The 14,548-nt window shown below is 40.5% G+C and overlaps 1 protein-coding gene across 5 annotated transcripts in view; it reads right to left on the bottom strand.

The window, feature by feature from the left end:
- Window positions 1–2,124: 2,124 nt before the first annotated feature.
- Window positions 2,125–14,548, bottom strand: part of alphaCOP (coatomer subunit alpha) — a 270,633-nt gene continuing 258,209 nt past the window's right edge. For all 5 annotated transcript variants that reach the window (XM_071670568.1, XM_071670569.1, XM_071670571.1 and 2 more), the window contains exons 20-22: window positions 14,422–14,526; window positions 9,604–9,903; window positions 2,125–2,931 (exon numbers count right to left, since the gene is read on the bottom strand). In XM_071670568.1, the coding sequence (XP_071526669.1) occupies window positions 2,695–2,931; window positions 9,604–9,903; window positions 14,422–14,526 (642 nt within the window). In that variant the 3' untranslated portion in view covers window positions 2,125–2,694. The remainder of the gene's footprint in view (window positions 2,932–9,603; window positions 9,904–14,421; window positions 14,527–14,548) is intronic.

The raw sequence follows: 14,548 nt of genomic DNA, 5'->3' as shown, positions 1-14,548 counted from the left end.
GGAGTGGATCTGGCAGCGGATGGAACCATGGAAGCGGAAGTGGATCATAGGGTGGGGGAGGGGGCAAAAATTCTGGGGGCCTTGAAGAATGTGTGGAAGTCGAGAACATTATCTCGGAAAGCAAAAATGGGTATGTTTGAAGGAATAGTAGTTCCAACAATGTTGTATGGTTGCGAGGCGTGGGCTATGGATAGAGTTGTGCGCAGGAGGATGGATGTGCTGGAAATGAGATGTTTGAGGACAATGTGTGGTGTGAGGTGGTTTGATCGAGTGAGTAACGTAAGGGTAAGAGAGATGTGTGGAAATAAAAAGAGCGTGGTTGAGAGAGCAGAAGAGGGTGTTTTGAAGTGGTTTGGGCACATGGAGAGGATGAGTGAGGAAAGATTGACCAAGAGGATATATGTGTCGGAGGTGGAGGGAGCAAGGAGAAGAGGGAGACCAAATTGGAGGTGGAAAGATGGAGTGAAAAAGATTTTGTGTGATTGGGGCCTGAACATGCAGGAGGGTGAAAGGAGGGCAAGGAATAGAGTGAATTGGAGCGATGTGGTATACTGGGGTTGACGTGCTGTCAGTGGATTGAATCAAGGCATGTGAAGCGTCTGGGGTAAACCATGGAAAGCTGTGTAGGTATGTATATTTGCGTGTGTGGACGTATGTATATACATGTGTATGGGGGGGGGGGGTTGGGCCATTTCTTTCGTCTGTTTCCTTGCGCTACCTCGCAGACGCGGGAGACAGCGACAAAGTATATAAAAAAAAAAAAAAAAAAAGTCAGTTGAGTATACTTGGTTAGTTATGTAGGAGAGTGGTGATTAAGATGGTGGTGTCATGCTCAGACCATAAGACTGGGATGAAACAATGTGGCTGTAAGAGTGGTGCTGAATGTGTGGAGCAGGAGTCTGCATTGAAGAGTGTGTGAAAAATACTCTTGAGAAAGTAAAGGAATTGTATGTGCTATTTGGAGTTCTGGAGAAAGCATATGATAGAGTTGATAGTAATTCTTTTTAGAAAGTGCTCCGAATGTAATCTAAGGGAGGAAAGTAACTAAAGTTGGCGAGTTTCCATCACAAGAGTTAAGGCATGTACCTAAGTAACAACATAGAAGGATGAGTGGTTCCAGATGAAGGTGGGTCTCCATCAGTGGTGTGTTACATCACCATGGCTGTTTAATCCATTTATGGATAGGGTAGTGAGGAATGTGGTTGCAAAGGTTTTGAAGAGAATGGTAGGTTTATAGTCAGCTGGGGGTTGGGGAAGATGAGTGTGAGTCAGTTGCCGTTTGCAGATGACATGTCTTTGGTGTTATACTTGAGCAAGAGAGCACAAAAGCTGGTGTCTAAGCTTGAGATTGTGTGTCAAAGGAGGAAGTCGAGTAAAAGTAAGGTAATGAAGTTTAGCAAGGTAGAGAGAGACAGATCAGTTTGAGTATGAGTTTGAATGGGGTAAACCCAGAGGAAATAGGTTATTTTAGATACCAGGGTATATGAAGTCGGGGAAACCTTGGAAAGATCTATGGGGTCCAGTCGTGGATAGGGAGTTGTGGTTTTGGCATATCGTGTATGACAGGTAGGGTGGTTGTGCGTGAGTGAAGCCATTTTTTAGTTTGTTCCTGATGCTACCTTGCTAATAAGGGAAATGGCAAGCAATTATGAAAGAAAAAGAAAGTGGAATCACAAGCCCTCTGTTTCATTAATTCTCCATCTGTCATAATGCAGCTGCCCTCTTTCTCATCTACAGGCATTATTTTAGCCACTGCTTTCCTTAGCTGTCTGCCTGCATGCATCTCTGCCACCACAACTTGGACTTCACATATTTCTGGCTGCTACCTCCATTAAAAATGATTTTGGAGACAAGAAACATGATTGACCTTTTTAACACTCTTCCTTGACTTCAGCAATGAATCTGTGGAAGTCTCTTCCTTCTTTCAACTCTCCTTCTTCTTCCCATACAGTTTCTATCTTTACAGGTTTGGACTATAATTGCATGAGGAAATCTGATTAATTTCTTCATCTTTTTCATAACATATATTCCTATCACCTGAGATGGTCATGATTGAGGCATGTTTTTACCATGTAATGTTAGTCACTACAAGTGAAGAAATAGAGGATATACATATACACTAAGTATTCTTAAATTTTAATAAATTTCATCTCTGAAGGAAAAAATCTTAAAATCAACAACAATAATGTATATGACACATAACTACATTTGCCAATACTAGTATGTCATTTTCTTGATAAACAAAAATTAATCTGTATGATCACTTACTAAATAAGAAATTTGACAGCTGTCAGTAACAGGATATTTCCTAATGAATTTCTTCTCCACATTACTGCCTATAGAGCATACATCCAAAGACTGTCAACATTCAAATAATGATTTACAAAAATAATGTAGGATATAAATTCTTCGAAATAAATTTGTACAAAGGTAAAAAATACATATTCACTAAAACTTAAGTAAATAATTCATAACATCATTTAGATTCACCATTAGGACAAACATATGGAGATAATATAAAGGTTTCATTAGGGAGTACAATTGAAGGCTCCCTGGCTCTACCTTCACCACTGGGTTCTCTGCATAAACAATATGTAATGACAATTTACTCCTAGGTTAAGCTGGGAAATAACGTAAAAAATCTTATTTTACACGTTTTACAATAAATACTACAATACACTTAATGCCATATATCTACCTAAACTGCTGCAATGATACACGCAAACCAATGCAGTCCTTGCCTACTTCTGACACAGTACAGATTTTACAGGTGATACCCCGGAATTCTGGCAGGTATGATGCCCCACACAAAGGACACTGCACCTCTGGCTTTCCTCGGTATATTGGCACATATGAGCTGGCACACACAGTAAAAGGATTGTGCTCATCATATTGAACTATCATTTCATCGACAGGATTTTTCTCACAGGCCTGAAAAATGAAAAGAAACTTTTCAGAAGATGAACCAAAAACATAGCAGAGTGTCTTAGAGCTACATTATTAATTTCATTAATGTCAAGTTTCCAAAACCCACCATGAATATATTTCCTTTAATAACTACAAACCCTTTCAATGCGTCAACAGGTTTCAAGATATTTCCCTAAAAGTTGCCAAATCTCCATGAAAAGATGAAACCCATGCTCTGATCTTTACTAAAAAAAATTCTAACTGAAATATCTACAAAATTTAAGCACCTACCTGGAAATAAAATTTTTTTTTTCTTTTTTTTTGCTTTGTCGCTGTCTCCCGCGTTTGCGAGGTAGCGCAAGGAAACAGACGAAAGAAATGGCCCAACCCACCCCCATACACATGTATATACATACGTCCACACACGCAAATATACATACCTACACAGCTTTCCATGGTTTACCCCAGACGCTTCACATGCCCTGATTCAATCCACTGACAGCACGTCAACCCCGGTATACCACATCGCTCCAATTCACTCTATTCCTTGCCCTCCTTTCACCCTCCTGCATGTTCAGGCCCCGATCACACAAAATCTTCTTCACTCCATCTTTCCACCTCCAATTTGGTCTCCCTCTTCTCCTCATTCCCTCCACCTCCGACACATATATCCTCTTGGTCAATCTTTCCTCACTCATTCTCTCCATGTGCCCAAACCATTTCAAAACACCCTCTTCTGCTCTCTCAACCACGCTCTTTTTATTTCCACACATCTCTCTTACCCTTACGTTACTTACTCGATCAAACCACCTCACACCACACATTGTCCTCAAACATCTCATTTCCAGCACATCCATCCTCCTGCGCACCACTCTATCTATAGCCCACGCCTCGCAACCATACAACATTGTTGGAACCACTATTCCTTCAAACATAGCCATTTTTGCTTTCCGAGATAATGTTCTCGACTTCCACACATTCTTCAAGGCTCCCAGAATTTTCGCTCCCTCCCCCACCCTATGATCCACTTCCGCTTCCATGGTTCCATCCGCTGCCAGATCCATTCCCAGATATCTAAAACACTTCACTTCCTCCAGTTTTTCTCCATTCAAACTCACCTCCCAATTGACTTGACCCTCAACCCTACTGTACTTAATAACCTTGCTCTTATTCACATTTACTCTTAACTTTCTTCTTTCACACACTTTACCAAACTCAGTCACCAGCTTCTGCAGTTTCTCACATGAATCAGCCACCAGCGCTGTATCATCAGCGAACAACAACTGACTCACTTCCCAAATAAAATAAAATAAAATAAAACAAAATTTCTTGAATTAAAAAATTTTAACTTAGATTCTCGAGAAAATGCATAAAATTTCTTGAAAATCTTGCTTGATACATGAATATAAAACAAGGGAAAATGATCCAAAACAAAACTAATTGTATCAAAAAGCCATGATGCATCTGGAAAAACATCCTAGGTAACACCAGTATTTCCTCCAAGTCATAGGTGACTAAGAGGGGCAGCAGCAGGTGACTGGAAATCCTCCTTTCCTATATCACTTTCCAAGAAAAGGAAAAAAGCAAGGAGCCAAGTAAGGATTTCCCCTCAAGCTCAGCCATCTGTTCTTGACATTACCCTGCTAACACAGGAAGTGGCAAGTATCTAAAAAAATATATATTCCATAATTTATCATACTTGACTGCCGTTTCCCGCATCTGTGAGGTAGTGCCACAAAACAGATTAAGGATGGCACATTATACTTTTCACTGTCTCCCTGGTTAGCGAGGTAGCGCAAGGAAAGAGATGAAAAATGACCCAACATTTCATTGCACATAGACATATACATATATTCACATGCACATATTCATACATACTGCCTTCATCAATTCCCGCTGCCACACACGAAATGACACCCCCCTCCCCCCGTGAGGTAGCACTATGAAAGGACAACAAAGGCCACATTCATCCACACTCAGACTCTAGCTGTCATGTGTAATGCACCGAAACCACAGCTCCCTTTCCACATCCAGGCCCTACAAAACTCTCCATAGTTTACCCCAGACGCTTCAAATGCCCTGGTTCAATCCACTGACAGCACATTGACCCCGGTATACCACATTGTTCCAATTCACTCTATTCCTTGCACGCCTTTCACCCTCCTGTATTTTCAGGCCCCGATCGCTCAAAATCATCCATCTCCAATTTCGTCTCCCACTTCTCCTCATTCCCTCCACCTCTGACACATATATCCTCTTTGTCAATCTTTCCTCACTCATTCTTTCCATACGTCCAAACCATTTCAACATACCCAACTTTGCACTGTTAGTATAATAATTTACTTCTAACTAATGTTAAAAAGTCAAAACCATGGCAAAATAACAAATTCATCTTTCATCCTATATTTTTCACTTTTCTAAGACCATTCTATCTATCTATCTACCTATCTACATTGGTGATGCTCGTTCCTGCCAGGAACTCCCTCATGGGGTTGGCCACTGCAAAAGTCTCCATAACTCATAACCTCCTACATAGATGTTATTACTATTATCAAATGATTCAATTTGTTATTCAAATTTATTTCTTTATAATAAATAATAATTTTCACCTCTTGCACCTTTCTCTTGACCTCCTGTCTCTTTCTTTTATACATCTCCCACTCAATTTCATTTTTTCCCTGCAAAAATTGTCCAAATGCCTCTCTCTTCTCTTTCACTAATACTCTTACTTCTTCATCCCACCACTCACTACCCTTTCTAATCAACCCACCTCCCACTCTTCTCATGCCACAAGCATCTTTTGCGCTATCCATCACTGATTCCCTAAATACATCCCATTCCTCCCCCACTCCCCTTACTTCCATTGTTCTTACCTTTTTCCATTCTGTACTCAGTCTCTCCTGGTACTTCCTCACACAAGTCTCCTTCCCAAGCTCACTTACTCTCACCACCCTCTTCACCCCAACATTCAGTCTTCTTTTCTGAAAACCCATACAAATCTTCACCTTAGCCTCCACAAGATAATGATCAGACATCCCTCCAGTTGCACCTCTCAGCACATTAACATCCAAAAGTCTCTCTTTCACGCGCCTGTCAATTAACACGTAATCCAATAACGCTCTCTGGCCATCTCTCCTACTTACATAAGTATACTTATGTATATCTCGCTTTTTAAACCAGGTATTCCCAATCATCAGTCCTTTTTCAGCACATAAATCTACAAGCTCTTCACCATTTCCATTTACAACACTGAACACCCCATGTATACCAATTATTCCCTCAACTGCCACATTACTCACCTTTGCATTCAAATCTCCCAACACTATAACCCGGTCTCGTGCATCAAAACCACTAACACACTCATTCAGCTGCTCCCAAAACACTTGCCTCTCATGATCTTTCTTCTCATGCCCAGGTGAATATGCACCAATAATCACCCATCTCTCTCCATCCACTTTCAGTTTTACCCATATTAATCGACAATTTACTTTCTTATATTCTATCACATACTCCCACAACTCCTGTTTCAGGAGTATTGCTACTCCTTCCCTTGCTCTTGTCTTCTCACTAACCCCTGACTTTACTCCCAAGACATTCCCAAACTACTCTTCCCCTTTACCCTTGAGCTTCGTTTCACTCAGAGCCAAAACATCCAGGTTCCTTTCCTCAAACATACTACCTATCTCTCCTTTTTTCACATCTTGGTTACATCCACACACATTTAGGCACCCCAATTTTAGGGAGAATAAAAAGATATTCCCTGGGGATAGGGGAGAAAGAATACTTCCCACGTATTCCCTGCGTGTCGTAGAAGGCGACTAAAAGGGAAGGGAGCGGGGGGCTGGAAATCCTCCCCTCTCGTTTTTTTTTTTTTCCAAAAGAAGGAACAGAGGAGAGGTCCAGGTGAGGATATTCCCTCAAAGGCCCAGTCCTCTGTTCTTAACGCTACCTCGCTATTGCGGGAAATAGCGAATAGTATGAAAAAAAAAAAAAAAAGATATTCTGGAAGGAGGTAAATAAAGTGCGTAAGACAAGGGAGCAAATGGGAACTTCAGTGAAGGGCACAAATGGGGAGGTGATAACAAGTAGTGGTGATGTGAGAAGGAGATGGAGTGAGTATTTTGAAGGTTTGTTGAACGTGTTTGATGATAGAGTGGCAGATATAGGGTGTTTTGGTCGAGGTGGTGTGCAAAGTGAGAGGGTTAGGGAAAATGATTTGGTAAACAGAGAAGACGTAGTAAAAGCTTTGCAGAAGATGAAAGCCGGCAAGGCAGCAGGGTTGGATGGTATTGCAGTGGAATTTATTAAAAAAGGGGGTGACTGTATTGTTGACTGGTTGGTAAGGTTATTTAATGTATGTATGACTCATGGTGAGGTGCCTGAGGATTGGCGGAATGTGTGCATAGTGCCATTGTACAAAGGCAAAGGGGATAAAAGAGAGTGCTCAAATTACAGGGGTATAAGTTTGTTGAGTATTCCTGGTAAATTATATGGGAGGATATTGATTGAGAGGGTGAAGGCATGTACAGAGCATCAGATTGGGGAAGAGCAGTGTGGTTTCAGAAGTGGTAGAGGATGTGTGGATCAGGTGTTTGCTTTGAAGAATGTATGTGAGAAATACTTAGAAAAGCAAATGGATTTGTATGTAGCATTTATGGATCTGGAGAAGGCATATGATGGAGTTGAGAGAGATGCTCTGTGGAAGGTATTAAGAATATATGGTATGGGAGGCAAGTTGTTAGAAGCAGTGAAAAGTTTTTATCGAGGATGTAAGGCATGTGTACGTGTAGGAAGAGAGGAAAGTGACTGGTTCTCAGTGAATGTAGGTTTGCGGCAGGGGTGTGTGATGTCTCCACGGTTGTTTAATTTGTTTATGGATGGGGTTGTTAGGGAGGTGAATGCAAGAGTTTTGGAAAGAGGGGCAAGTATGAAGTCTGTTGGGGATGAGAGAGCTTGGGAAGTGAGTCAGTTGTTGTTCGCTGATGATACAGCGCTGGTGGCTGATTCATGTGAGAAACTGCAGAAGCTGGTGACTGAGTTTGGTAAAGTGTGTGAAAGAAGACAGTTAAGAGTAAATGTGAATAAGAGCAAGGTTATTAGGTACAGTAGGGTTGAGGGTCAAGTAAATTGGGAGGTGAGTCTGAATGGAGAAAAACTGGAGGAAGTGAAGTGTTTTAGATATCTGGGAGTGGATCTGGCAGCGGATGGAACCATGGAAGGGGAAGTGGATCATAGGGTGGGGGAGGGGGCAAAAATTCTGGGAGCCTTGAAGATGTGTGGAAGTCGAGAACATTATCTCGGAAAGCAAAAATGGGTATGTTTGAAGGAATAGTGGTTCCAACAATGTTGTATGGTTGCGAGGCGTGGGCTATGGATAGAGTTGTGCGCAGGAGGATGGATGTGCTGGAAATGAGATGTTTGAGGACAATGTGTGGTGTGAGGTGGTTTGATCGAGTAAGTAACGTAAGGGTAAGAGAGATGTGTGGAAATAAAAAGAGCGTGGTTGAGAGAGCAGAAGAGGGTGTTTTGAAATGGTTCGGGCACATGGAGAGAATGAGTGAGGAAAGATTGACCAAGAGAATATATGTGTCGGAGGTGGAGGGAACGAGGAGAAGAGGGAGACCAAATTGGAGGTGGAAAGATGGAGTGAAAAAGATTTTGTGTGATCGGGGCCTGAACATGCAGGAGGGTGAAAGGAGGGCAAGGAATAGAGTGAATTGGAGCGATGTGGTATACCGGGGTTGACGTGCTGTCAGTGGAGTGAATCAAGGCATGTGAAGCGACTGGGGTAAACCATGGAAAGCTGTAGGTATGTATATTTGCGTGTGTGGACGTATGTATATACATGTGTATGGGGGTGGGTTGGGCCATTTCTTTCGTCTGTTTCCTTGTGCTACCTCGCATACGCGGGAGACAGCGACAAAGAAAAAAAAAAAAAATAATTTTTAGCTATTAATGACTTAGATGATTGAATTATATAAGATTTATGGAAAAAAAATGTCACATTTAATCATGTAATTAATTTTCTAATTATGGATTTCAAGGAGTTTTAGTGAAAGATCTAGAAAATATACCTATTCTTGATTTGGAAAAATAACATAAAATGTCAACGTAATAATTTCATTTTTTGGTGGAAAACTGAAACTTTTCAGGGCACCCTTGAAAAATTAATTGTGAAGCGAAAGGATTAACACATGGAACAATGTCCAACAGAGAAGACCATCCATAAGTACACCTGGCAATTGCATGCACATGAAACACACATTAACACATGGAAAACTTCAGCATAATGAGTAAACACCCCAACAGAAAAGGTAACTACCAGCTCAAAGAGCAACCAATAATAAAGGTGAATACTTAAGCATAAAGAACCTCTATAAACAAAGCAAGAATCTTTCAACAAAAGAAGCATCTGTCTAAAAAAAAAAAAAAAAGGCAAATGCTAACACATGAAGCAGCTATCTGTTTAAGGAGTACCTGCCAAAACTGTAAGCCCCCACCAACGAAATTACCATCCAATAAGCTACAAAAAATAATAAACATTATGAGCCACAGAAGATGAACATTAATACAATGAGCAGCCACCAAAAAAGAGAGCATGAACCAAATAACAGGGTAACCATAAGCAAAAGGAAAGACCACCTGAGTACAACACAGTTAGTACACAATAAACTTGCCAAAATGATTTTTACTCACCTGTACTACCTTCCTAATATTTTGAGCAACCTCTGGACGTGGCCCCAGGTTCAAGAGACGACGACCGAAGCTCATGGCCATCTTATAGTTCTTCATCTTAAATGCTAAGTTGACAGCAGTTCGCAAAGTCAGAATCTGGTGGCCAGGCTGTAGTTCACAATGGGTGAAATAAGCTGCCAACTCAAGAGAGCGTTTCTGGTCTTCTGGAGATGCCTTGCCAAGACCCTTACGATACAATTCCATGCTGATGCCAACCACATATTCTTTGCAAACACGCAATAAGTTCTGAGCTTCACTAACCTGAAAAAGGAGTCCAGTAAAACACTCCATCAAATAAAAGATGAGTAAATGATGTTAATATACCCACTTAAATCTACTGAGACATTCAACGCATATAAAAGTTTTTTACTATACTTGGATAGTTTTCTGCTATCCGAGTAAAAATGAATTGTCTCATCTAGCCAATTCTAATTGATGAAAGATTCCCCTTTCTATCTGCCTGTATGAAGCAGGCAATATGCAAACTTTAAATCACTAAATTTTCTACTCAGTACATTTATCTTGGAAAAAAATCCTAATCAATTATCAATGCAGGGTCTGATATATATACTGCACATATGCATATGTAATACTACATATGAATGACTAAACATTGCTGCTGCTGCTTAACATCAGATGCACCATTTTCTAGGCAATGAATACTTCAATAACAGTAATAAGAACACTGGTAGAATGAAATTCCCTCTCTCCATGCATTTTCATGTGCATGATCATCATGTAAGAAAATTCTCTTTCTATAAAGGTTCTTAGTTTTATTTTTTTGTTCTTTTTACATAAGTGTTTCTCTAGCCTGAGTAAAGTAGTATCTGGAACAAATGAACAGCAGCCTCATTTGCAAATATCAATTTTCTTGCTCTCTTGTACAACTGAACCCAACCATCCACAGTTAAACTATATGGGCTACTCCATGGTTTACTCAGATAACTTCATATGCCCTGGTTCACCCCAGTGACAGTATTTCACCCCATTGTAAAACATCAAAGCCCCACAGGCTTGCCCATGGTTTACCAGACAACTTCGTACGCCCTACATCAACCCAATAACAATATGTTGCCTCCAGTATACCACATCAATTCAATTCAATCTATCCCATGCATGCCACTCATGTTAAAGAATGTTTAGATCCTGATAATCAAAAGCTTCTTCAATTCATCTCCTTGGTGTCCACCTACCCATCCCTCTACTTCTGACCCACAAACCCTATTAATTAATTTTTCTTCACTTATATTATCCTTGTGTCTGAATCTGGTTAAATGTCTCAAAAAATAAATAGCCTACATTTACTACTTCATCTCTCTTACAGTCATTCTTATAATCAGCAACCCACCTCACACCACACATTGTTTGTCCTCAGGCATTTCAGTTCCAACACAACCACCCTATCCATTATTGTGTATTCAGTGCCCAAGCCTCACTTTGCATACATCAGTGAGTCTATGTAATGTAATACCTTCAACCATACCCAACTTACCCCACAGACACTGAACTAGCCTTCCAAACATCCTCAACTGCAACCTTATAAATCATTTCAGTTCCCATGGTTCCAATCACTGAAAAGCCCAATCTCAGGTACCTATAACTTTCCACTTTTAACAATTCTTCCCTACTTAAATGTACTCTCAAACCACCCTGTCTTATCTCCTTGCTGCATCTCATTAACACAATTTTCTTCACACTCGGTTTTAAATTTCTTTTTTCACATACTCTCCCAAATTCTTTCACCAACATCTGGGCATTTTCTCCAATGTGTACCACTAGGGTTATATCATCTACAAACAGGAAATGATTCACCTCCCACATAACCCAGCCCCAGTACACCTGCACCTTACCCTGAGAAATCCAACAATGCCTACTTAACAACTTTCCTACTCCACACATACTTATGTATGACTTGCCTAATCTAACAATGCCTACTTAACACCTTTCCTACTCCACACATACTTATATGTCCCTTTTCAAACCAGGTATTCCCAGTCACAAATCTTTTTCAGCACACAACTCCATTGTTCCTTTTCATTCACTTCATTGAAAATCCCACCCCCTAAAAGCCATACAACCTACCTTCAAATTCAAGCTGCACATCACTAAATACCCTTTCTCTCGCATCAAAACTGCTGACGCCCTCAATCAGCTCCTCCCAAAACATTCATCTCTCTTCACCATTCTTCTTGTGGCTATGTGCATAAGCATTAATAGTCACCTAACTTTCAGAAACCACTTTCAATTTTACCTATATCAGTGTTGGGCTCCCTTTCTTACACTCACACATTCCTACAACTCTTCCTTCAGAAGTGCTAACTCTTCCTCAGCTCTCACCCTCACACTATCCCTAAGACAAACCTATTCTTCACTCTCATCAATGAGCTTTGTTTTGCTTAAGAGCTTAAAATCCAGGTTCTTTTCCTCATACATATCATGTCTCTTCCTTTTGTCATCTTGGTTACATTAAAAAACACTCAGATACCACAGCCTAAGCCTTCAAGGATGATAAGCACTCCTCATTTTGGCTCTGTCTTCAGTTCTAACTTTTACAAACTAAAATACAAGAAGGTGAGGGTTTCCAGCCAGCTGCTCCTGCCCCTCTTAGTTGTCTTATATGACAAGCAGGGAATACATGGGAAGTATTCTTCCTTCTCTATCCCCAGGGAGGCTTACTTCCTGTCCTAGCAATCCCTTCTGCTGTCATCATGAGACTCTTGTAGCACTCAGGCAGCTGGCCACATTCACTAGTCAGACCACAGGTCACAGCGTGGTGAGGTTGTGTATGCGTTTATGTGCAGTGAGTGCAGGTCAACTAAGTAGTGTAGTAAGAGCTCAATACCCTCATTGTGGTAGCTGCTTCAAGGATATGAAGAGTCTTGGAGTGATATAAAATATGAAGAGTCTTGGAGTGATATAAAATATGAAGAGTCTTGGAGTGATATAAAATATGAAGAGTCTTGGAGTGATATAAAATATGAAGTCTTGGAGTGATATAAAATATGAAGAGTCTTGGAGTGATATAAAATATGAAGAGTCTTGGAGTGATATAAAATATGAAGAGTCTTGGAGTGATATAAAATATGAAGAGTCTTGGAGTGATATAAAATGTGAAGTGTCTTGGAGTGATATAAAATGTGAAGAGTCTTGGAGTGATATAAAATATGAAGAGTCTTGGAGTGATATAAAATGTGAAGAGTCTTGGAGTGATATAAAATATGAAGAGTCTTGGAGTGATATAAAATGTGAAGAGTCTTGGAGTGATATAAAATGTGAAGAGTCTTGGAGTGATATAAAAGAGAGTGTGCAATGTTACTGAGATGGGTTGTGTCCAGGGTACAGATGAGAAAGTGAGACAAATTCATCTAGGGAGTAAGCTTTCAGATGGATGTGTATCTACTAGGATGGAGTTCAGAGTTGGAAAGGCAATTGTTTAGTGTCTGTTACGTCATTTCAAAGTGAATGTATTCTGTATGTGTTACACTTGCTGGGGATGGGGAATCTGTGAGAAGTTGCTAAAAAGTGAAGCCAAAGCTTTTTATTTCTGCTTAGGGGTTGGTGGTTTGTAATGGAAAGTCGGGTGGGAGAGTCTCATGCTCCTGCTAAAATTTGAGTGCTGAGCATGTTGAGGTGGGATTACACTGGGAGGATCTTTGTTTCATTATGTGAGTGGTTGAGTATGTGTGGTTGCTAATCTGCCAGTGACTTTTCCCAGTACTCTATTTTCTGTGATTTACAGCTTTGTTATACTGCCTTTTGAGAGGCTGAAAAATCAGCCAGGTGATGCATAGTTTAAAACAGAGTGGATGATCTGCTTGTAGAGAATAAAAAGGGATTTTTTTTCTTGTCCAAATCTCGTGCTAGTTAGTGTTCAAAGGATACTTAGTTTGTTTCTTTTATGTTAGGGTTTTTGGTGTGGAGAGTTAATGTCATATGATGTAATGCCTAAAACAGTTGATGTTTCATTAAATGGGAGTGATTGTCGATTCACAGTGACTGGAGGGTGCTACAGGTGGCGTCAGGATGTGGTGTGAGCTTGTCTGCATATAACAGAACCTTCATGTGATCCGCTAAATGTAATGGGAGGTTATGTAGGAAGAGATTGAAGAGGGCTGGAGAGAAAGAACTTCCTTGGAGAACTCAATTGTGGAGTAAGGGTTTTGGAGGTGAAACCATTGTCAGCGACTCTGGCATGTTGGCTGGCAGAGACTGGCCAACCACATTTTGTCACTAAAAGGCAAGGGTGGTGTCAAGGACCATTTGTGTTAGAATGTGTCAAGGGCAATGTCCAATACTTTGCCACTAATCACTGTGCAGGACAAGGGTTATGTCATTGGTGGAAACCATCTCTGACATGTAGAGTGAGTGGTTGGGTTGAAGCCATGCTTTGTAGGTGATTTAGGTAATTTGCTTCATTCTGTGGTGGATCAGTCACTCACAGAATTTAGATACTAACATCCTGCAACATCCAGCAGCAACTCACATGATCTTGGAACCATAATCAGCAATAAATCCTCACATCATCCAAGAACCTAGATCAGCTAACAACTGATATCTTTGGAGCTCAGATTAGCCCATAAGATTTTTACAATGTCCTGAAGCCCTCATTAGACAACAGACACAAAGACCAGCAAATGACCCCTCTCCATCACCGTGATGCCCAAATCATTGTTATGAGGCTCTTTAACTTAGTACTTACTATTAATAATTTTCAAAGAATACATATGTACAATATATCTTTCATCTAAATGCAGAGTAGAGCAAAAAGAAGAATCTCACCTCCTGCTTTGTGTCTACAACAATAAGTGGTACTGAAAGAAGAATCCCATGCAATTTGTCAACTGCCTCAGAAAATTTGGCTGCAGTAGTTAACTGTGAAGCTTCCTGTAAAGGTACATATATGCAA

This window comes from Panulirus ornatus, chromosome 15 (genome assembly GCF_036320965.1).
Source record: "Panulirus ornatus isolate Po-2019 chromosome 15, ASM3632096v1, whole genome shotgun sequence".
NCBI classification, from domain to species: domain Eukaryota; kingdom Metazoa; phylum Arthropoda; class Malacostraca; order Decapoda; family Palinuridae; genus Panulirus; species Panulirus ornatus.
This window is presented reverse-complemented; position numbering and strand designations above follow the sequence as displayed.